Source organism: Anomalospiza imberbis, chromosome 28 (genome assembly GCF_031753505.1).
Source record: "Anomalospiza imberbis isolate Cuckoo-Finch-1a 21T00152 chromosome 28, ASM3175350v1, whole genome shotgun sequence".
Classification (NCBI taxonomy): Eukaryota; Metazoa; Chordata; class Aves; order Passeriformes; family Viduidae; genus Anomalospiza; species Anomalospiza imberbis.
This window is the reverse complement of record NC_089708.1, coordinates 5148394-5171506: the sequence shown is the minus strand read 5'-3', so window position 1 is coordinate 5171506 and position 23113 is coordinate 5148394. Positions and strand designations below refer to the sequence as shown.

At 63.2% G+C, this 23113-nt stretch overlaps 4 protein-coding genes across 6 annotated transcripts; 3 read left to right on the top strand and 1 right to left on the bottom strand.

Moving 5' to 3' along the window:
• The first annotated feature begins 328 nt into the window (after positions 1 to 328).
• Positions 329 to 8679, top strand: LOC137463385 (histone H2A.V). Of its 3 annotated transcripts, none has more exons than XR_010993903.1 (5): positions 329 to 570; positions 3977 to 4054; positions 6486 to 6627; positions 6668 to 6837; positions 7021 to 8679. XR_010993903.1 is itself a non-coding variant. In XM_068174548.1 (5 exons), exons 1-5 carry the CDS (start codon positions 382 to 384, stop codon positions 7080 to 7082), a joined length of 573 nt encoding a protein of 190 aa, XP_068030649.1. In that variant the 5' UTR covers positions 352 to 381; the 3' UTR covers positions 7083 to 8679. The 3 variants fall into 3 exon arrangements, 2 of the variants coding, with proteins under 2 accessions (XP_068030648.1, XP_068030649.1); XM_068174548.1 differs by having other exon boundaries at positions 352 to 570; positions 6486 to 6599; positions 6708 to 6837; XM_068174547.1 differs by having other exon boundaries at positions 330 to 570; positions 6486 to 6837.
• Positions 8487 to 13531, top strand: MAT2A (methionine adenosyltransferase 2A). The gene is made up of 9 exons (XM_068174546.1): positions 8487 to 8679; positions 10057 to 10134; positions 10212 to 10334; positions 10413 to 10525; positions 10600 to 10743; positions 10821 to 11039; positions 11346 to 11528; positions 11608 to 11741; positions 12093 to 13531. The coding sequence occupies exons 1-9, from the start codon at positions 8589 to 8591 to the stop codon at positions 12193 to 12195; spliced, it is 1188 nt and encodes a 395-aa protein (XP_068030647.1). The 5' UTR covers positions 8487 to 8588; the 3' UTR covers positions 12196 to 13531.
• A 400-nt stretch (positions 13532 to 13931) lies between these two features.
• On the bottom strand, positions 13932 to 20381 carry GGCX (gamma-glutamyl carboxylase). Its single transcript, XM_068174365.1, is given in 17 exon segments — positions 13932 to 14126; positions 14200 to 14389; positions 14781 to 14796; positions 14798 to 14929; positions 14996 to 15073; positions 15076 to 15128; positions 15350 to 15519; positions 15681 to 15832; positions 16394 to 16525; positions 16754 to 17013; positions 17269 to 17432; positions 17865 to 17971; positions 18038 to 18116; positions 18543 to 18708; positions 19362 to 19520; positions 20023 to 20235; positions 20322 to 20381. Coding segments are annotated over 17 exon segments (2250 nt in total). The 5' UTR covers positions 20341 to 20381; the 3' UTR covers positions 13932 to 13966.
• A 329-nt stretch (positions 20382 to 20710) lies between these two features.
• On the top strand, positions 20711 to 22902 carry VAMP8 (vesicle associated membrane protein 8). The gene is made up of 3 exons (XM_068174391.1): positions 20711 to 20728; positions 21635 to 21823; positions 22701 to 22902. The coding sequence occupies exons 1-3, from the start codon at positions 20726 to 20728 to the stop codon at positions 22842 to 22844; spliced, it is 336 nt and encodes a 111-aa protein (XP_068030492.1). The 5' UTR covers positions 20711 to 20725; the 3' UTR covers positions 22845 to 22902.
• Positions 22903 to 23113: the final 211 nt, after the last annotated feature.

Here is a 23113-nt window from a genome sequence, read left to right as displayed (position 1 = left end):
GGGGCTGGGTGTCCGCGGGCGGGCTCCCCGCTCAGCCCCGAGCAGGGCCGGGTCACGTCAGCAGCGAAGCCCCCGGCGCCGCCACGGCGCCGCCACAGCCCCGCCGCCCGCGCTCCCCTCACGATCCGCCCCCCCCAGCCCCGGCTCCCTCACACAAACACGGCCCGGGGCGGAGCGATGAAATGGGCGGGAAACACAGCCCGCTTTCGATTGGCTCAGACAGCTGTCTGTCATCATAACCCCGCCTCTCGTCGCGGTGCTCCTTGTTGCTATTCGCCGGGCAGTGACGTCAGCGACGCGAACGCGCCCCGCCCTCACCCCGCTGCGTGCCGTGTGCAAAGGCAACACGGCCGTTAAACGAGCTGCGGGGCGGAGCCAGAGATGGACGGGGAAAGAAGCGGCTCGCCCATTGGGCGCCGCGGGATGTTCAAACTAGTATGGGAGGCGGTGATTGGTCTCACCGCGGCGCGGCCCGCCGCCCCCGCCCGGGCGGGTCATTGTCTGGCGGCTCCTGAGGCGGGTCGGGCGCGGCGGCGGCTTTGGGGTTCGGACGGCGGCGGCGGTACCATGGTGAGGGCAGCGGCAGCAGTGCGGCTCGGAACTCGGGGGGCCGGCCAGGACAGCGCGGCCGGGCCGAGCCGGGCCCCGCGGGGCCGCCAATGGGCGCCGCTGTCAGCCCAGGCCGGGCGGGGGGAGGGGGCCGGGCCCCGGTCCGTGACCTTGGGTCCGGCCCGCCGCTCCCCCGGTGCCCCGTGGCCGCTGCCGCCTGGTTCCCGGGGAGGGGGTTTGTCCTGCCCTCCAAGTCCGGCCCCGCCGGTGCGCTCCGGCGCTGTCACAGCGGTGCGGGGTCGGCCGGTGTCTCCCCGGTCGCGGTTTGTGCCGGTTGCGGGTCGGTTGGACGGGAGGAAGCGGCTGTCGTGGGGGAAACGTCGGTCGAGGGGCCCGAGCTGGGTCTGTCAACCGCCCGGCGCCTCCTCCGGGGTTACGCGGATACATCTCAGCCCGCTTCCCGGGGAAACGGCCCGGTCCGGGCGGCGAGAAACGGGCGGTTCATTCTCCCCGGTGCCCCGTTCCTGTGGCCCCGTGGGGGGAGCGGGGGGAGCCGGGTGTGGAGCTGTCAGCGAAGGTGGGCAGGGGGATGTGGGTTACGGGGCTCCGTGGATCCGCGGGAGGGCTCTGCGGCTCCACGGGGGCTTTCTGTGGGGTCAGGGGATTCGGGCAGTCCTGTCGTTCTCCGAAGATATCCTGTGGATCCACAGGAGCGGTTCTGTGGATCTCCGGGGGCCTGGGGGGCTCTGCGGCTCCACAGGGGCTTTCTGTGGGGTCAGGGGATTCGGGCAGTCCTGTCGTTCTCCGAAGATATCCTGTGGATCCACAGGAGCGGTTCTGTGGATCTCCGGGGGCCTGGGGGGCTCTGCGGCTCCACAGGGGCTTTCTGTGGGGTCAGGGGATTCGGGCAGTCCTGTCGTTCTCCGAAGATATCCTGTGGATCCACAGGAGCGGTTCTGTGGATCTCCGGGGGCCTGGGGGGCTCTGCGGCTCCACAGGGGCTTTCTGTGGGGTCAGGGGATTCGGGCAGTCCTGTCGTTCTCCGAGGATATCCTGTGGATCCACAGGAGCGGTTCTGTGGATCTCTGGGGGGCTCTGCGGCTCCACAGGGGCTTTCTGTGGGGTCAGGGGATTCGGGCAGTCCTGTCGTTCTCCGAAGATATCCTGTGGATCCACAGGAGCGGTTCTGTGGATCTCCGGGGGGCTCTGCGGCTCCACAGGGGCTTTCTGTGGGGTCAGGGGATTCGGGCAGTCCTGTTGTTCTCCGAAGATATCCTGTGGATCCACAGGAGCGGTTCTGTGGATCTCCGGGGGGCTCTGCGGCTCCACAGGGGCTTTCTGTGGGGTCAGGGGATTCGGGCAGTCCTGTCGTTCTCCGAAGATATCCTGTGGATCCACAGGAGCGGTTCTGTGGATCTCCGGGGGCCTGGGGGGCTCTGCGGATCCACAGGTGGGCTTGGGGGGTTCCGTGGGGGGCTCCCCGATCCCTCCGCCTTAATGGAAACACCGTTGGATTATGCAACTCCTGCTGCCGCCAAGATCTTGTGCTCGGGGATGTCTGGGAATGTGCGCCTCGAGATAAGAAGTTGCTGCCTGGAGGGGTTTTATCCTGTTTGAAGCAATAACAAAAAAAAAAATTCCACAAAAAAAAAAAGAAGCCAGCGGGTCAAACCCAGGGAGGATTTAGCACGGGAATGTGCTCCCAGCGAGGGGCTGCGGTGGAGAGGAGGGATGGAGATGCCACAAGGATTGTCCCAACCCGGAGGGTGAGGAGAGAATTCCTCGGGGTTGCCCCCTCAGGAGGGAGGAGGCCAGGAGCCCCCGCTCCTGTCACGGGGTGCGATGATCGCCCACAGGGAGCCCGAGGCGCCGGGGCTGGGGGAACCTGCCCTGGAGGGCTGGTGAATATCGGGACAAACCTCGGGATTTCCACAGCGGGACACTTCTTGCTCTTCCTAGTCAGCGTCCCCCCATGAAGATGTCTGAGGCAGGCAGCTCCGAGCTGGAAAACCTGCTGGGGCAGTGGGAAAGTTCACAGCTGGCTGATAAAAGCCCTCAGTGGGAACAGCCAGTGCTTTTCCCAACGCTGCCTTTTATTCCTAGAGCAAGGAAATGTCCACAAATCCCCCTTTCCTCCCCCTTTCTTTCCCATAAATCTCCCTTTCCGCCCCTCAAATCCACCCCCCAGAATCACCCTGCTTGAGTTCAGCAGTTTGATGGAGCGATGTTTTCTCCTGATGAAAGTAACTCCTACAGAGTGGATTTGCTGGGTCCCCCGTGGCCTGGCCCGGCGCCCTCTGCTTGCTTTAATCACCTCGGGATTAATTAATGCCCCCTCGTGACTAATTTCTTTCCAGTGTTTGAACTGAACCTTGTGTTAACTCCCACCTGGCTGGGATGGGACCCAGATCTTGGACATTCCCAGGTTAACCAGCATCTTGTTTTAAGGATTACCGTGCTCCACTTGCTCTCCTGATACGTTTGAATCCTTTCAGCTCCCTCGCCATGAGCCAAAATTCCTCCTTTTTAGAGGGGATGGGGACTGTGGGATCAATATATTCTAGAAAAACAGGGACTGTGAGTATCCAGGGTGCGTTCAGGCTCCTGTCTCCCTCTGCTGTTGTTCCTTGTCTTTCTGTGGGCTAGAAAACTTGGGTTTTGGGATTGTTACCCCTGCTTTTTTTACCTGGAGCAGATTTTGAGTTGCTGACGTCTTTCCCACGGGGAGGGTGCAGCTCCCTCTGCTTTGCTGCGTCACCTGCAGCTCTCACCTTCGTTAGGAACGGCTCTCATTAGTGATTAATGACGTCATGGGGTCTTCCCATATCCCTGGAATCCATGGATTTCCTGGCAGCGGATGGGAGAGCCCAGCAAACCCGTGCTCGGCTCTTCCTTGTTACCCAGCAACTCCCAAACTCTTGGCTTTGGCATTTCCACCCCTTCCAACGTGATTTTCGTTAAATCCACCATTTCTGGGGCTCCTGGGTGGTTTCCCACTCTGGAGTAGGAGGGGAATTACCCCGGAATCCCACGGGATTCCCATTCCCATAGACAGGAACGGTGCCCTGCCTAGTGCCCAGTGTCAGCGTGTGGAGAAATGGAATCTGAAAACAAACTGGCCTCACCGCTGCTGGAAATAAAAAAACTCAACAATGGGATTTTGGGCTGTTTCCCCCCCCGCCATTTGGCATTTTCTGGAAAATACTGGGAATAGCGGCAGCAGGATGAGACCCCTGGGTGAGGGAGCAGCTGCTGCACCCTGAAAACCTCCCTTGTTTATCCCCTTGGACCTGCGTGGTTTGAGAGGCCCTGGGTTGCCAGGGAGCTGCCAGCTTATCCTGCAGCAGGTCCCTCTGGCTTAGAATTAGCGAGATTGTTTGGATTCAGGGACTGATTAGATTAATTAACGGGCCCCTTTCTCCCCCAGGCTGGCGGCAAGGCGGGCAAGGACAGCGGCAAGGCCAAGGCCAAGGCCGTGTCGCGCTCCCAGAGGGCCGGGCTGCAGGTATGGCACCCCCAAACCTCTGCTTTGGGGTCAAAACGGAGTATTCTGGCACTGGGAGGCTTAGGGAGCCATGAGGAGCCTGGGGTTTGCTGTCAGGTGGGACACAGACGATGGGAGGACTAATTGGGAGAAGGAATTGGTTATATTTTCTAATTAATAATTATTATAATTAAAATACAATTATGCTATACAAGGTATAGCTAAATTGTACTAAATTATATTGTTATACAATATACATCACAATATAATGTATTATCATAACATATGTTGGTATTATATATTACTTATAATATATGTAGTAGATTATATATGAATATTAACAAGTAACACATCAATTGGACAGTGATTAATTGTAATATATATATAGTAGATTATATATGAATATTAACAAGTAACCATCCATTGGACAGCGATTAATTGTAATATATATATAGTAGATTATATATGAATATTAACAAGTAACCATCCATTGGACAGTGATTATTTGTAACATATATAGTAGATTATATATGAATATTAACAAGTAACACATCAATTGGACAGTGATTAATTGTAATATATATAGTAGATTATATGTGAATATTAACAAGTAACACATCAATTGGATAGTGATTAATTGTAATATATATAGTAGATTATATGTGAATATTAACAAGTAACACATCAATTGGACAGTGATTAATTGTAATATATATAGTAGATTATATGTGAATATTAACAAGTAACCATCCATTGGACAGTGATTAATTGTAATATATATAGTAGATTATATGTGAATATTAACAAGTAACACATCAATTGGACAGTGATTAATTGTAATATATATAGTAGATTATATGTGAATATTAACAAGTAACCATCAATTGGACAGTGATTAATTGTAATATATACATAGTAGATTATATATGAATATTAACAAGTTACCATCAATTGGACAGTGATTAATTGTAATATATATATAGTAGATTATATATGAATATTAACAAGTAACCATCCATTGGACAGTGATTAATTGTAATATATATAGTAGATTATATATGAATATTAACAAGTAACACATCAATTGGACAGTGATTAATTGTAATATATATAGTAGATTATATATGAATATTAACAAGTAACACATCCATTGGACAGTGATTAATTGTAACATATATAGTAGATTATATATGAATATTAACAAGTAACACATCAATTGGACAGTGATTAATTGTAATATATATAGTAGATTATATATGAATATTAACAAGTAACCATCCATTGGACAATGATTAATTGTAATATATATAGTAGATTATATATGAATATTAACAAGTAACCATCCATTGGACAGTGATTAATTGTAATATATATAGTAGATTATATATGAATATTAACAAGTAACCATCCATTGGACAGTGATTAATTGTAACATATATAGTAGATTATATATGAATATTAACAAGTAACCATCCATTGGACAGCGATTAATTGTAATATATATAGTAGATTATATATGAATATTAACAAGTAACATATCAATTGGACAGTGATTAATTTTAATATATATAGTAGATTATATATGAATATTAACAAGTAACCATCCATTGGACAGTGATTAATTGTAATATATATAGTAGATTATATATGAATATTAACAAGTAACACATCAATTGGACAGTGATTAATTGTAATATATATATAGTAGATTATATATGAATATTAACAAGTAACCATCCATTGGACAGTGATTAATTGTAATATATATAGTAGATTATATATGAATATTAACAAGTAACCATCCATTGGACAGTGATTATTTGTAACATATATAGTAGATTATATATGAATATTAACAAGTAACACATCAATTGGACAGTGATTAATTGTAATATATATAGTAGATTATATGTGAATATTAACAAGTAACCATCCATTGGACAGTGATTAATTGTAATATATATAGTAGATTTTATGTGAATATTAACAAGTAACACATCAATTGGACAGTGATTAATTGTAATATATATAGTAGATTATATATGAATATTAACAAGTAACACATCAATTGGACAGTGATTAATTGTAATATATATAGTAGATTATATATGAATATTAACAAGTAACCATCCATTGGACAGTGATTAATTGTAATATATATAGTAGATTATATATGAATATTAACAAGTAACCATCCATTGGACAGTGATTAATTGTAACATATATAGTAGATTATATATGAATATTAACAAGTAACCATCCATTGGACAGTGATTAATTGTAATATATATATAGTAGATTATATATGAATATTAACAAGTAACCATCCATTGGACAGTGATCTCTTTGGAGACTCGCTCCGGGAAGCTGCATCCCAAATCAGCAGTGCAGGGAGTAAATATGCACGTTGGGGGGGCTGTAGGTGTTAACGAGGTCGTTAATTGCCCCCCAGTTCCCAGTCGGCCGCATCCACAGGCACCTGAAGACTCGGACCACCAGCCACGGGCGCGTGGGAGCCACGGCGGCCGTGTACAGCGCGGCCATCCTCGAGTACCTGACCGCTGAGGTAGGGCCCCCCCGCACAGCCCCTGCTGGTGCCCTGGGGATTTGGGGGAGGTTTGGCGGGGATTTGAGCGGGATTTGGGTATTCCCACCTCTTCCCGCTGTCCTGCAGGTGCTGGAGCTGGCCGGGAACGCCTCCAAGGATCTCAAAGTGAAGCGGATCACGCCCCGGCACCTGCAGCTGGCCATCCGCGGCGATGAGGAGCTGGACTCGCTGATCAAAGCCACCATCGCTGGTGGAGGTGGGCCTGGCTCCCCTGGTCCCTCCTGCAGTGGGGGTTTTGGCCAGGAGGGGAATGTGGGGACGTGGTTTAAGTGCACGGGGCTCGCTGCTTGCGTTCGCAAAATGGGGAGCTGGGGGTTTTTTGGAGATTCTGGGGAATTGTGCAGGTGGCGTGACAGCATTTCTGCCCCGCTCTCTGCAGGTGTGATTCCCCACATCCACAAGTCTCTGATTGGAAAGAAGGGACAGCAGAAAACGGCGTAGAGGGAGCGCGGCACCGGATCCCCCGTCATCGTACTGTACCTGGGCGCAGGAACATCTCGGGGCTACGAGGGGTTTTTTTTTAAGGAATAGTTGAAAGGAGGAGCATAGAGGATTGACTGTAGAGGAAGCATTGGGATGGGTTTAGATTCTGAGTAGGACACACCGCGGGCTGTGGGGCGGCAGCTGGGGGTGGGCGAGTGGCTCGGCTGCCCCCACGTTTTATACAAAAATGGAACCCATAAACCATTTTTTACAAAAATCCAGACCGTCTCCAGTGCTGGGGAGGGGAGGGGGGCGCCGGCACCGCCCCGGTACCGGAGGGGGACAAGCACCGCCCACTATGCAAATGTTGGGTGGGCGGGGCGTGCTGCAAGGCCCCGCCTCCCGGGAGCACATGGCCGGCTCTGTCCGTCTGTCCTGCCTGGACACAGGAGAGTGTCCGTGTGTCCGTCTGTCCCCGGGCCGGGGCCGCCAGCGGTCGGCAGCTGGGTGCTGAGGGCCTGCGTGTTTGTCAGATCCGGCTGTGGGGGATCTGCATGCCTGCGGGCCGTCTGTCCGGCCGTCTGTCCGGCCGTCTGTCCGGCCGTCGGTCCGGCCGTCTGTCCGTCTGCGGCTCTCGGGGGCTGTCAGTCCTGGGTGTCGCTCTGTCCTGCCCAAGCTCCCGCCGAGCCCCGGCTGTAGCAGCGGGATACGGGGGTGCTCCGAGCCGGGCCCGGAGGCGGCGGCGGGGGCAGCCGGAGCCGGAGCTGCTCCTGCACTGGCAACACCGGGCGCCGGTTGCATCAGGCGTCAAGTGGCCCAAACGGCCGAGGGCATCATCACGGCCCTGCCCGGGCTCAGGCCCGCCCCGCCGGACCGCGGCGCCTGGGGTAGTCGCGGGACCGCTTGCGACCGGGGGCAGGGCCCAGGGCGGGCCGGGCCGGGCCGGGGTCGGTGCCGGCGGGCCCGAGGTCGCACAATGGCGACGCCGGTCTGCGCAAGATGGCGGCGGGGGGGGCGGGGCCGTCCTCGCTGCCCGCGGGCCGTGCACTGCGCACGCGCGCTCCTTGCCGTCGCCGGGCGCATGCGTGCGCTGCCGCGCGCTTCGAGATGCCGGGCCGTGCGGGAGACACCACGCGGACACCACGGGGGAGTACGGCGGGGGCATCAGCGTCCGCCCGCAACATAGCGCCGTGCGGGGCAGAAGAGACGGCCTGACCGGCGGTGTTACTCCGGTAAGTGCCCGGCTGGCAGTGGGGCGCTAAGGACTGCCCCGGAGGTTGAGCCCCAGCTCCGCGTTATGTAACGTGCTCCCCCTGCCCGACTGCAGTGGTTCTGGCTCCCCGCCCCCGTGGCCAGTATGGCGCTCGCCATTGGCTGGAAGCAGCAGCGGGGCGGGGCGAGGAGGCTATAACTAGAGGCGGCGCGGCAGGGGCCGCGTTCACTGCATCGCTGCCGCGCCCGGGTTCTGCCGCTCCTGTGCTTTCCCGCTCTCCCCTTCCGCCTGTCGCCGCCCATCGCGCCGCCATGAACGGGCAACTGAACGGTTTCCACGAGGTGTTCATCGAGGAGGGCACCTTCCTCTTCACCTCCGAATCCGTGGGCGAGGGGCACCCAGGTGCGGGCCGAGCGGGGCAGGGCGGGGCGGCGATCGCGCAGGCGCGGCCGGGGGCGGGGGGGGGGGAATACGGGAGGAGGAGGAGGAGGAGGATGAAGATGAAGGAAGTGAGGATGAGGATGGAGGGAACGAGGGTGGGCCGGGGGCGCTGTGGGGTGGGGGGTGGGGGGGGGGGGCGGTGACGCGGGCGCGCGCGCTGCGCGGGGCGGGCGGGCGCGCGCTCGCCGCATTGCGGGCCCGGCGCGCACGTGCCGCCCGCGTGGGGCGGGACACGGGGGTGACGGTGCGGCGGGAGCGGGGGGGGCCGGTGCCGCCGTGACTCAGCCGTGACTCAGCCGGTGCCCCCGCACCCCACGGGACCCCCGCCGTGGGCTCTGTCCCCGCCTGGATGCCGGGGCTAAGGCAGGCCCGGTGACCCCCAGGCCCCCCCCAACCCCGACGGTGCCGCCGGTGTCGCCCGGCCGGTGATGGGAGTCCCGTGGGTCTCCCCAGATGTGCCCTCCCGCCGCAGCTGGGCGGTGGTTGGAGCCCTCCAAGCTCGGTGCCAGCCGGTGCCGGTCTCTCCCGGTCTTTGTCCTCGCCGGTCTGGGGCACATGACCGTTAATCTGCGGGGGCGGCTGCCAACGCCCAGCGCCCGCTGCCTGGGCACACCCAGTACCCCTGAATCCTCTCGGCTCCGGCCGCTCCGGCACCCACTTTCAGGGCACACTCAGCGCTTCCCGAGTTCCCATCGGCTCCGGATCCCACTCGGGCCCCACAGCGCCCCACAGCTCTGCTCCTTGTGGCTCGAACACCCACAACCCCATGGCACAAGCTGTGCCTGCTCTGGGGCTCTGCCCGCGCTGCCTGAGAGAGGAGGCTCTGAGGTCCATTTCCTCACTCTTTCCCACCAAAAAGCATCCGGGGGATCCTTCTCCCCTCCCCCCAGCCGGGCACTGCCTTGTCCTTGCCCAGAACCTGCCCAGAAGGTCGCTGCCAAGGACAGCTGCAGTCCCAGGAACGCGGGTGGCCCTTGGGACGCCCCCCACCCGCACAGAACACCCCGGGGGCAGGAGGGAGCTGGCTGGCTGGTGGGGCACGGCTGCAGCAGCTTTGGCCAGAGGCAGAGCTGCTGGGAGCTGGCGTGCTGCGGATTTGGGAAGCCGGCACGTGGGTCCGATCCCCTCAGTGGTGCCACAGGGCTCAGCCTTAGTTAGGAGCTTAACTGGGACATGCCTGGAATTCCAGACTGGGGACGAGGCGAGGGCTGCGTGCACCCTGGGGGGCTCCTGGATGGTGGGGCTCCGATCCCTGTGCTGGAGGCTCCGGAAGGAAGGGCTGAGCCGTGTTGGGCTGTCCCACGCCACCGTGACGCCTCCTGCTCTCCATGTCCCCAGATAAAATCTGTGACCAGATCAGCGATGCTGTCCTGGACGCCCACCTCAAGCAGGACCCCGATGCCAAGGTGGCCTGTGGTGAGTGAGGGCACCAGGGGACAGCCGGTGGGTGACGTGGAGGTGACATCGTGCTGACGTCGCCCTTGTCCCTGCAGAGACGGTCGCCAAAACCGGGATGATCCTGCTGGCGGGGGAGATCACCTCCCGGGCCAACGTGGACTACCAGAAAGTGGTCCGGGACACCATCCGGCACATCGGCTACGACGACTCCTCCAAAGGTGTGTCCCGGGCTGCCGCCGCCTCAGCGATGGCACGGGGTGGCACCGGGCTCACCAGAGCCCCCTTTGTCCCCCCAGGTTTCGACTACAAGACGTGCAACGTGCTGGTGGCCCTGGAGCAGCAGTCCCCGGACATCGCCCAGGGAGTGCACCTGGACCGCAGCGAGGAGGACATCGGCGCCGGCGACCAGGTGAGCCCCGGGGCCGTGGGGCCGCCGTGGCGTGACCGAGGGCTGGGCGTGACCCCCTCGTCCCTGTGCCGCAGGGGCTGATGTTCGGCTACGCCACGGACGAGACGGAGGAGTGCATGCCCCTCACCATCGTCCTGGCGCACAAGCTCAACGCCAAGCTGGCCGAGCTGCGCCGCAACGGAGCCCTGCCCTGGCTGCGCCCCGACTCCAAGACACAGGTGAGGTACCGGGGGTCCGCAGAGCCCTCGGGAGCCCCGTGCTCCCCGCCTGGCCTCTGACTGGTGTCCCCCGGCAGGTGACGGTGCAGTACATGCAGGACCGCGGGGCGGTGATCCCGATCCGGGTGCACACCATCGTGATCTCGGTGCAGCACGACGAGGACGTGTGTCTGGACGAGATGCGCGACGCGCTCAAGGAGAAGGTCATCAAGGCCGTGGTGCCCCCCAAGTACCTGGATGACGACACCATCTACCACCTGCAGCCCAGCGGCCGCTTCGTCATCGGCGGGCCCCAGGTGCAGCCTGGGGCGCTGTGGGGGCAGCGTGGTGGTGGCAGCGGTGGCACTGTGGTGGTGACAGTTGAGATGGCACTGAGGGCACAGTGATGAGGTGCGGGGGGCTGGTGACAGCGTGGTGACGGTGACAGGTGGCACAGTGGCGGCGGTTAGAATGGTTTGATGGCGGTGAGATTGGCACGGAGGCGGCAGAGTCAGCGTGGTTACGGTGGCAACGGTAACGCGACGGTGGTCACAGCACGGTGATGGCTCGGTGACGATGGCACTGGTGACAACTCAGGGTTGTGACGCTGCTGTCCCCAACAGGGCGACGCGGGGCTGACAGGCCGCAAGATCATCGTGGACACCTACGGGGGCTGGGGCGCGCACGGGGGTGGCGCCTTCTCGGGCAAGGACTACACCAAGGTGGATCGCTCGGCCGCCTACGCCGCGCGCTGGGTGGCCAAGTCCCTGGTGAAGGCCGGGCTGTGCCGCAGGGTGCTGGTCCAGGTGGGTGCTGCTCTGGCTCCAGGTGGGTGCTGGGCTCCCGGGGGTCCGGCCTCACCGCAGCCCCGCGTCCCCCCTGCAGGTGTCGTACGCCATCGGGGTCTCGCACCCCTTGTCCATCTCCATCTTCCACTACGGCACCTCCCAGAAGAGCGAGCGCGAGCTGTTGGAGATCGTCAAGAAGAACTTCGACCTGCGCCCCGGGGTCATCGTCAGGTAACGGGCGTGGGGGGCTGTGCCGGGGGGCGGGGCGGGCGGGGGTCCCTCCCGGAGCAGCCCGGGGACCGCCTGGCGCCTGGACCCGGCGCGGAGCCGCTCGGCCGGACGGAGAAGGCGCGCTCGGGGCGCGGACGGGGTAAGTATCCGCCGGAGCCGAGCGCTTGGAGCTTCCCCGGCTCCCGTGGGAGCGGGCCGTGCTCCGGCGGCGCCGCCCGGGAAGCTCCAACCGCCCCGCGGGGTGGGGAGGGGGCGGAGGCGCCGCTGCGGAACCCCCGGCCAGGCAGGGAAGGAAGGGGCGAAGGCAGGAGCCCGGGGCCGCCTCACTGAGTCGGGAATTGTGTATTCCAGGGATCTGGATCTGAAGAAGCCCCTCTATCAGAGGACCGCAGCCTATGGCCACTTTGGTAGGGACAGTTTCCCTTGGGAAGTGCCCAAAAAACTAAAATACTGAGGAAAAAAGAGCATTGTTAGGGCTTTTCCCCCCACTCCCGCGGGCGTAGGTTACAGAGAAGCCCGTGGGCTCTGGGGGAAAGAGCTCCCGGCCCCCCCAGGCTCCCCGGCCCCGCCACTGTCTCTCACCATCGTTTTGGTTGTGTGGGGACCACGTGCCTCTCCTGGAGCCCCTCCTCGTGTCCCCCCAGTTCCCTCTGGATGGTTTTTAGCGAATCTCTCTTTACTCCGAGCTGTGAGATGGGGAAAAAGGCCCGAGTGCCCTCTCTCACCCTCCCCCATGCCCCCGCAGTGGCAAGGGCCACCCCGTTTTGGGTCCCCGCAGTCCTGCTGTGGGGGGATGCCCCATTTTATCACTCCCCATTCCCCTTTTTCCCCAAATTCCACTACATCAGGGGGACCCCCCATTTTGGCTCCCGCTGTCCCCCTCCATCCTGCTGCAGGGGGGGGACACACAAGCCCCTCGTTCTGGCTCCCCGTGTGTCCCCCCCACAGTCCCCATTCCACTGGGAGGAAACTCATTTTGGCTCCCCCCATCCCACTGGTGGGGAAGACACTTCCCATTCCACGTCCCCACTCCCCTGGGACCTCGCTGGTGCTGGGTTTGGTTCTTAACCCTCATTTTTAACCTCTTTTTGTTCCAAAAATGCACATTTTGGGGGGGGGGGACACACGCTAAAACCGACCCCCAAACCCCCCCCCCCCGAGGGTTCGGTACCAGAGGAAAACATTTTACATTCTTTTTTTTTTTTTTTTTTTTTTTTTTTGGGGTTTTAATCCAAAAGCTGAAGCGACTCCCCAACTGCACAACCCCTCCAAGCCCCCCAGCTTTGTCCGGATTTTGGGGGGAAAGGGGGGGCATTTGGCGCTAGATACTTGAAGGTTTGGTGTATTTATTGTGCGCCGAGGCGGGGGCGTGAGTACAGAGAAGTCCCCGCGCTCAGCCGGCAGCTCCTGATCCCTGAAAGCCCCCCCTTCCCCTCCCCCCGCCCTCCCCCCGTCCCCCAGCAGTTTGGGGGGAAACGGGGGGGGATTGGGTTTGTTGGAGCGCCGGGGGTGCCCGGGCGCGGCGCTGGTGGCCGGTGTGGTACAGAGAAGCCGGCTTGTTTACTGCCCGCCCGGGCTCCGGCCCCCAGAGTGCCTTGGGGAGGGGCAGGGGGGGCTTTCTCCTGCCCTTGAGGATTTTTTTGGGGTTTTTTTTCTGGTGGTTTTTTTTTTTTTTGTCTCTCTTGGTTTTGCTATTTTCGGGAGGTTTCGTCCGAATGTTTTGATCCACTGAATCCAAAAATGAACTCAAAAAGAAAAGAATCTCAATAAAAGCGATGGGTTAGACGGAAGCCATCTCGAGTGTGTGGGGGAAACGGGGGCGGCTGAAGGATTTTGGAAACTGAGGCACCGGGGAGATGGAGAAATTGGGGTACAAGGAGAAGTGGGATATGGGGGAATAGATGGGGAGAAAGCGTGTGGGGGGAAACTGAGGCTCAGGGTCCTGGGGTGGGGGGAGTGGAGGTACAGGGCAGGAATGAGCACTGGGGGCAACGGCTTTGGGGCAGTGCTGAGGAATGGGGAAAGGAGTTTGGAGGAAAGTGGGGTGTGAGGGGGAACTGGGGAGAGGGGATGCATGCACCGGGAAGGGAAGGGGTCTGGGGGCTGCGGGATGGAGGGAAGGGGTACAGCGGGTGGGGAACGCACAGGGCAGGCGGGCTGCTTACGGGGGGAAACTGAGGCACGGGAGGATTTCTGGCTTACAAAACCGCATTTATTTGGCGTGTTCAGAGCTCGGGGCCCCTCGGGGCCCCCCCGTCGGTCTCGGGCCGAGCCTCCTCCTCCTCCTCCCCGCGCCAGCTGGCGAAGGCCACCTCCTGTGCCAGGCGCTCCGGGGCCGGGCGGCCCAGCGCCAGGTTCCGCAGCGCGATCAGCGTCATCAGGGCACTGCGGGGACAGCGGTGGGCACCGGGGGCACCGGGGGCAGGGGGACGAGGGGACGGGGGCCGTCAGCACTGACCTGCGGCGGAAGAGGAAGAACTTCCTGCGGAGGAAGCGCCGCAGGCGCTGGGCCGGGCCGGACTCGCGCTCGCGGCGCTGCTGGCGCTGCTCCCGCCGCAGGAACAGCGACACCAGCGGGTCCAGCGGGGCCCCCGCGGGCAGGGGCTCCCCCAGGAGGGGACGCAGCTCGGGGGGCAGCGGGGACTGCTCTGGGGAGGCACAGAGGTGACGGGGCTCGTGGGGTGCCCGTGAGCCCCCCGGTCTGGTGATGGGAAGCGGGCACGGTGCCGCGATCTCCCCACGCCAGGGACGGGGACGGGCGGTGCCCGTCATTCTCCCATGCTGTCGCTCACCACAGAATGAGGTGACTGGAATTTGGGGACCCTGCTGTCCCCCCCGCCCCAGCGACAGCAACTGGGGTCTTCCGTGATGCCCTCGGCCCGCTGCTCACCAGGAGCCGAGCTGACGGAACCCTTGGGGTCCCCCAGGTGATGGGGATTTTGGGGTCCCGGAAGCAAGGCGTGAAGGACTCGGGGATTGCCGGGTGCCAGGGGTGCCCAGGGCCGAGGCGCTGGGTGTCTGGGGGCGCCCCCGTCTCACCGGTGCCGTTGCGCACAGCGCTCCCGCAGCTCCCGCAGCCGCGTCAGGTTCTGCTCCAGCTCCAGCGCCGTGGTGTTCACGTACAGGTACATGTAGCACGAGGGCTCCGGGGACACCGTGTGCACCTTGTGGTACTGCCCCGCCGGCAGCTGGGGGAACGGGGCGTCAGCACCCCCGGGCACCCCCCCGTGCCCCGGGGTCCCCCCGAGCCTCACCTGCATGCCCTCGCCCTCCTGCAGAGAGCGGTTCTGCCGCTGCTCCACCAGCTCCACCAGCACCTGCCCCCGCAGCACCCCCGCAGGCTCGTGTTGCCCAGGTCCTCGCTCACAAAGTTCTCCAGGTGCAGGCCTGGAACACAGCTGGCTCCGTACCCCCGCCCCGAACCCCGGGACCCCTGTCCCTCATCCCCCCCGGCGCTCAGGTGCCCCCCACGTCCTCTACTGCCACCCTCCCACCGTGCCCCAAAACCCCCTCAACCTCAGGATGCCCCACGCCCTGCACCCTGAACCCCCGGGAGCCCTGCACCCCACCGACCCCTCCGTGCCCCGTGGCCCACCCCAGGGCCCCACCGGGGAAGTCTGCGATGAACACGGTGTCCGTGTGTCCGTCCAGCTGCGCCTCCAGCTCCTGCAGCCGCTGGCGCCACGGCGACAGATCCACGAGCAGCGGGAGCAGCCATGGCGTGGGGGTCCAGGGGGACCACGGGGCCCGGACCAGATCCACGCGGGGGTCCACGAGTCTGGGGGGACGAGGTGTCAGGAGCCCGCGGCGCCCCCGAATCCCGCGTGTGCCCCCAAGCCCCTCCTGGAAGTGACGGTGCCCGCGGGGTGCAGCCCAGCCCCACCCGCGGGTCCCCCACGGCCCCGGTGTCCCCAGTGTCCCCGGTGTCCCCGGTGTCACCTCTGCTGGAAGCGCTCGTTGATGGACACCCAGACGTCGAAGTAGATCTGGGGCTGGCTGACGTTGTAGCGCGGCAGCAGCCGGCTCAGGCAGGCCGAGTACTGCTTCAGCATGTCGGCGTGGTCCCGCCAGCGGCGGCTCTGCGTGAACGCCTGTTGGGAGGGAGCCGCGGGGAAACTGAGGCACGGGGCAGCACCGCGGGGAAACCGAGGCACAGGGAAACTGAGGCACAGAGCAGTGCCGCGGGGAAACAGGCACGAGGCAGCACCGCGGGGAAACCGAGGCACAGGGAAACTGAGGCACAGAGCAGTGCCGCGGGGAAACAGGCACGAGGCAGCACCGCGGGGAAACTGAGGCACAGGGAAACTGAGCCACGGGGCAGCGCCGTAGGGAAACTGAGGTACGGGGACACTGAGCCACGGCGCAACACTGCAGGGAAACTGAGGCATGGGGCAGCACCGCCGGGAAACAGGCACGGGGACAGCGGTGTGGGGAAACTGAGGGAGACAGGGACAGGAGAACGAGGGATAGGAGAAACTGAGGCAACGAGGGATGGAGGAAATGAGGAATAGGGAAAAACGAGGCACAGGGGTTGTTCCACGAGTGATGGGGAAATGCGGGGAGAAACGGAGGCACGGGGGCAAAATGAGGGATGAAGGAAACTGCGGCCCCTGGGAGAAGTCCCCGTGTGTGGGAGCGAGGGGGTCACTCACCCCTGGTTTCAGGTAGCCCACCTCCCCGGTGAGCCCGTCCCTGTAGGTGATCTTGACGTGCTGGTGGAAGCGGGAGTGGACCATCATGTCCCAGGAGTAGCCGTAGAGCCCGTTGGTCCAGTTGTTGTAGCCCTGAGGGGACGCGGGGGGGGTCGCAGAGCACAGGGGAGCACAAGGAGGCCACAGGGACCCCCCCATACCCACCAGCATTCCCCTTTTACCACCCCAAATGCCCCCCCATCCCCCAAACTGCCCCCTAGGTGCCCCCGAATGCCCTCCACATCCCCCGGTCCCCTCTCCCTATCCTCAGACCACCCCCTTGGCCCCAGACCGTCTGCCCGGTCCCTCCCCGGTGCCCACCTGGGTGATGAAGTGGGAGTAGGGCAGGAAGAGCTGCTCCAGCACGTAGAGGATGGTGAAGGCTGCAGCCAAGTGCTGGCGAGGCCGAAGGCCCCCCCGGGCCCTCCGGCCCCCGTAGTGGCAGTCGGGGCTGGGCTGGGGGGGCTTTGTGCTGGGGAGCCAGCCCTGCAGCCAGGGTGGGCAGCGGGCCAGGAGCCCCCGTGGCCACTCGGGCCGGCAGAAGAGCCCGTTGGTGGCCAGCATGGTGTAGGAGAACATGCCTGGGGAGAGGACACTTAGGGACCCCCACTGCGCCCGGGGGTGGGGGGTGCTCCTGTCCGGAACTGGGGGGTCCCTGCACAGGGCCAGGGGGTTTTGGGGTGTCTGGGCACTCCTGTTCAGGACTGGGGGGGGGGAGCTCGCCCTGGCTGGGGGTGTTTGGGGCTACCCAGGGGTCCCACGTCCAGGTTGGGGCTGCTCTGGGGGTGCCCTGGGCACACTGGGGGGGGGTCTGGGGGTGCCGTGCGCCCCCTCACCGATGCTGAAGAGCTGGGAGTTCATGCAGTGGAAGTAGGTGACGAAGACGAGGGCGAGGGGCCGCGTGGCGTCGAAGAAGAGCAGGAAGCCGGCGGAGAGGTCGAGCACCAGCCCCCCGCCGTGCACCACCAGCCGGCTGGTCAGCTCCTCCGACAGCACCAGCCTGGCCACGGAGCCTTCCTCGGCATCGGCCTCTCCCCAGCACCGTCCTCAGCCTCACCCTGCCCTTCCTCAGCCCCCTCCCTCACCTTCCTCCTCCCGTCTGTCACATTCCTCATCCTGGAGCCAAACCCATCCCCCTGTACCCCTCCTCATCCCACCCCCGGCCCGTCAGCCCCCCTCCCTTCCCCATCATCATCAAACCTCCTTAAGCTCATCTCCAAGCCCATAACCCTCACCGTGCCACGCCATGCCATCCCTGCCTTCATCCCCTCACCCTCCTCGCTGTGTCCCATTCCTTCCTGTCACCCCCTCCCCATCCTCACCTTGGACCCCTCAATTCCACTGCACCCTCGTCAACCCCCTTCATCCTCCTCATCCTCCCCCTCACCCACGCCCAGCCCTCCACTGTCGCCCTCCTCACCCCTGCCCTGACCTGAAGGGTGCAAAGAGCCAGTGCCGGGCGAGGGTCCCCATGGAGAAGCCCCCGACCCAGTCGGCGTCCAGCTTCTTCAGCCCCGCGATGAAGTACACGATGAACACCTGGGGGGCAGGGGCAGGGTCAGGGGGTCCCGGGGGTCCCGGGGGTTCCGGGGCAGTGTCACCCACCTGGGCACGCAGCAGGGCGTAGTTCCACAGCGGCACGTGGGCGTTGCGCTTGCGGGGCCGGAAGAGCCCGTCCACGGAGCTGCGGGGACACGGGGGGACAAGGCCGCTGTCACCCACTGCCAGAGCCGTGGGGACACGGCGCGGACACAGAGCCAGGGGTGGCACCAGCCCCTGTCCCACCAGGTGGGTACACAGTGCCACAGGGATGTCCCCTGGGGACACACCCCTGGGACCTGTGCCACCTGCTGGGGACACTGTGGCCAATGCCACCCCAGGGGGTCCCCAGGACCTGTGCCACCCCCTGAGCACCCAGTGCCGTGGGGACCCGGGGGTCCGGGCCGCCCCGCTGGGACCCTGGTGCCGCGAGGGACCCCACAACCTCTGCCACCCCATGGGAACCCCAGCCCCACGTCACCACCCTGCTGCCCTGCGGATCCCCAGCGCCCCCCGCGCCCCCAGAGGCTCCCTGTGCTCTGGGGGTCCCTGCAGCCCCCCAGGTGCCCACCCGTAGCGGTCGGCGCCCAGCAGTGCCAGCTGGAAGCCCAGCAGCCCGTAGAGGTAGGAGTGGTTGTTCCAGGAGGTTTTGTCCAGCAGCAGCAGGTACCAGTAGGGGCACAGGAACGCCACGCAGCTCAGCCGGTAGCAGCACCCCAGCATGATGCCCAGCGCTCCTGCGGGCACAGCACCCCCGGCATGTCCCTGTCCCCCCAGCCTGCCCCAGCTCCCCTGCCAGTCCCAGTGCCCATTGCCACCCAGTGCCAGCCCCTGCCGTGGATCCTGCCCACATCCCAGCCCCGGTTCCTGCCCCAGTGCCCCCCGTTCCTGCCCCAGTGCCCCCCTGTTCCTGCCCACATCCCACCCCCGTTCCCGCTCCAGTGCCACCTCCATTCCTGCCCACATCCCACCCCCATTCCTGCCCACATCCCAGCCCTGTTCCTGCCCCAGTGCCACCTCCATTCCTGCCCACATCCCACCCCCATTCCTGCCCCAGTGCCACCTCCATTCCTGCCCACATCCCACACCCATTCCTGCCCACATCCCAGCCCCGTTCCCGCTCCAGTGCCCCCCTGTTCCTGCCCACATCCCACCCCCATTCCTGCCCACATCCCAGCCCCGTTCCTGCTCCAGTGCCACCTCCATTCCTGCCTACATCCCACCCCCGTTCCTGCCCACATCCCAGCCCCGTTCCTGCTCCAGTGCCAGCCCCTGCCATGGTTCCTGCCCACATCCCATCCCTGTTAGTGCCCCAGTGCCACCCCCGTTCCTGCCCACATCCCACACCGGTTCCTGCCCCAGTGCCCCCCGTTCCCCCGTTGCCCCGTACCCAGGAACATGACGGTGTAGAGCAGGTACATCCAGTCCAGGGGCAGCGGCGCCAGGAAGGGCAGCAGGGGGAAGCGGCACACCTCCAGCCCGTCCAGGTACCGCTGGTCCAGGTGGCCCAGGCCCCGCTCCTGCGGCACGTCCAGGGCCATCAGCAGCCCTGGGGGGCGAGCGGAGGTCCGCCGGTCAGTGGCCGTCAGTCCGGGCGGGCGCTGACCGCTCCGCCCGCCCCGGCCATCGCCCGACCTTTGCTCCGGTGCTGACGTGTCACGGCCGGACGCCGCCGGCCCCCTCGGAGGGGGGACCCCCGGCTCTCAGCCCCGCTCCCCAAGCCCCTGAACCCCCCCAAACCCCCGGATTCCCTGAGCCCCCGCAGGCCCAGCCTCCCTGTGCCCCCCGAGTCCCCAGGGAGCCCTCCGGAGCTCCTCCATCCCTCCCGAGCCCTCCCAGCCCCACCGGTCTCACCGAGCCCCTGCTCGCTCTGTCCCCCGGTGCTCCCCCGGTGCTCCCCCGGTGTCCCCCCGTGCGCGGTCTTCCTGTCCCGGTGCCCCTCAGAGCCCCTTGGTCCCCGCAGCCCCCGGTCGCCCGGTGTCCCCGAAGCACTCCCGGTCCCTCCCAGCCCCGGTTCCCCCGGTTGCTCCCGGTTCCCCGTCCCCGCTGACCGAAAGCTGCGCGGAAAGCTCCGAGCGCGGCGGGGTCCTGCGGCCGGTGCAGCAGCCGGACGAAGCGGTGCCATCGCGTCAGGTCGCGTAGCTCGAACCCCAGCAGCCGCCGCGCCAGCCCGGGGCCGGTACCGGAGGACTTGGGGGACCCGGTGGGGCTCGGGGGAGGCTCCGCCGCCTCCCCCCGCTCCGGCCGCCTCCGCCGCGCCGGGCCTGCCGGGGGTCACGGGTCAGGGGGCACGGGTCAGGGGGCACGGGGCTCCCCGGGGGTCCCCCGCCCCGCCCGCCACGCTCCGCACCCGCCGCCGCCGCCGCCATCGCCGCGGCCCCGCCCCGCACGTGACGGCAGCGGCAGCCAATCAGCGGCGAGGAGGGCGGGACAAGGATGCCACACCCCGTCAAGCCCCGCCCCTTCTCACCTGAAACTCCGCCCCCGGGTCCCCGAACCGGGACCCCCGGCCCCGCCCCAAAGACCCCGGCCCCGCCCCAAAGACCCCGGCCCGCGCCCCCCGGCTCGGCAGGACCCCGACCCCGCCCTGGCCCCGCCCTGGCCCCGCCCTGACCCCGCCCTGACCCCGCCGCGCCCCCGGCCCGCCCCGGGCCCGCCCCCCGCCCGGCGCTGCCGCCGCTCCCGGAAGCCCCGGGCAGGCGGGGCGGGACCGGGGCCGCCGCGGGAGCGGAGCCGAGCGGGACCGGACGGACCATGGTGGGGCCGGGGCACCGGGGGCCACCGGGGGGCACCGGGGGGCGGGTACGGGGGGCACCGGAGCGGGGTACGGGGGTCCCCGGGGTGTGTGGGGGCTCCGGGGTGTGCGTGGCGGAGCAGCCGGGGTGATCCCGGCTGTCTGTGGGGTGCACGGGGGCGCCCGTAAGGGGTGAGGGGCGCCCCTGGGGTGCCCAGGGGGTCTCTGGGGTTCCTGGGGTACACATGGGGTGCCGAGGGGTGCACACGGGGCGCGGGGGGCTCCGCACTGGGCCTGCGGGGTGCCTGGGGACAACCGTGCTTGGGGGGCGTTGGGGCGCTCGGAGGGTGCCTGCGGGGGGCCGGAGGGCTTGGGGTGTCGGGGGTGCCTGGAGGGGCTCGAGGAGGTGCCCGGGATGCCCCTGGGGTGCTCAGCAGATGCTTGGCGTGGGCGTGGGGTGCCTGGGGGGGGACTCAAGGCACTTATGGGGTGCTTCAGAGCGTGTATGGGGTATCCGGGGAGCGTGTGGGGTGTCCGAGATCCATGTGGGGTGTCCGAGATCCACGTGGGGTGTCCGAGATCCATGTGGGGTGTCCGAGATCCACGTGGGGTGTCACGGGGGTGCCTGTACGGTGCTTGGAGAGGTGCCCGGGGTGCACAGAGGGTGCTTGGGGTGGGCGTGGGGCGCCTCGTGGGTGCTGTGTGGGCCCCTTTGGGGCACCTGTAGGGTGTATGTGGGGTATGGGGAGCGCTCAGGGGGTGTATGTGGGGATGCGGGGGGCTTGGCGGCTTTCTTTGGGGTGCCTGGGGTGTTTGTAGGGTGGTGGGGCGCTGGGGGTGCCCCGGGGCATCCATGGGGGGTCTATAGGGTGCTGTGGGGTGTTTATGGGGTGCAGGGGGCGTCCCCTGACCCTTGCCCTGTGCCGCAGGCGGGGGTCCCGGGGGGGTCCCCGGCGGACGTGGCGGCGGATGGCCCGGGGGGCGAGGGGCGCGTGCGGGCGCTGCAGCGGGAGGTGCAGGGCGTCACCACCATCATGACCCAGAACGTGGAGCGGATCCTGGCGCGGGGAGAGAACCTGGAGCAGCTGCACAGCAAGAGCCAGGACCTGGAGGCCACGGTGAGGGGGCACGGGGGGCGTGAGAGGGGGGCATGGGGCCACTAAGGGTGGGCATGGGGCCACCAGGATGGGCATGGGGCCACCAGGGTGGGCATGGGGCCACCAGGGTGGGGCATGGGGCCACCAGGGTGGGCATGGGGCCACCAGGATGGGCATGGGGCCACCAGGGTGGGCATAGGGTCACCAGGATGGGCATGGGGCCACCAGGGTGGGCATGGGGCCACCAGGGTGGGCATAGGGTCACCAGGGTGGGGCATGGGGCCACCAGGGTGGGCATGAGGCCACTAGGATGGGCATTGGGTCACCAGGGTGGGGCATGGGGCCACCAGGGTGGGCATGGGGCCACGTGCGTGGGGTACCCACATAAGGCACGGGGTCACCAGGGTGGGCACACAGCTCACTGAGGTGACCCAAGGTCCCTAAGGTGGCACGGTGTCTCTGAGGTGGTCCCGAAGCCCCCAAGGTGGTGCAGGGCTCCTGAGGTGGCACTGGGTCCCCAGGACAGGGGACACAAATCCCCAAGGGAGAACGGGGTCCCCGAGGGGACTGCAGGGTGCCCAGTGGCATGGCATGGGACCCTGGAGGGGCAGGGGGTGTCCCTAGGATGTCTGTGGGGTACCCAGGGTTGCAGTGGGTGTCCCCAGAGCGGCAGCAGAGGGTCCCCAGGGTGGGCAGGGTTGTCCCCAGGGTGGCAGGGCTGTCCTCAGGACCTCAGCCGATGTCCCTGGGGTGGCAGTCGGGGTGCCCAGGTGACAGAGGTGTTGCCAGGGGCTGAGGGATTTGGGTTCTCCAGGGTGGCATGGGCATCCCTGGGGTGGCAGCCGGGGTCCCCAGGGTGTCAGGGGTGTCCCCACGTCCCTGAGCGCTGTCCCTGCAGTCAGAGCACTTCCGCACCACGTCCCAGAAGATGGCCCGGCGCTACTGGTGGAAGAACGTGAAGCTGCTCGTCATCCTCGGCCTCGTGGGCGTCATCGTCATCGTCCTCATCATCCTCCTGGCCACCGGCACCATCCCCACCTAGAGCCACTGTCCCCACGGGGACACGGCCACCCCAGGGCCCAAATACAGATGGGGGGGAGAGCAACGGGACTTGTGTGTGTGTGTGTGTGAGGTGGGGGACACAGGGGGACATGGGGGACACAGGGGGACATGGGGGGACACATGGGGACATGCGAGATGGGTATGGGGACACAGGGGGACATGGGGGGACACATGGGGACATGTGAGATGGGTATGGGGACATGGGGGGACACATGGGGACATGGGGGAACACATGGGGACATGCGAGAT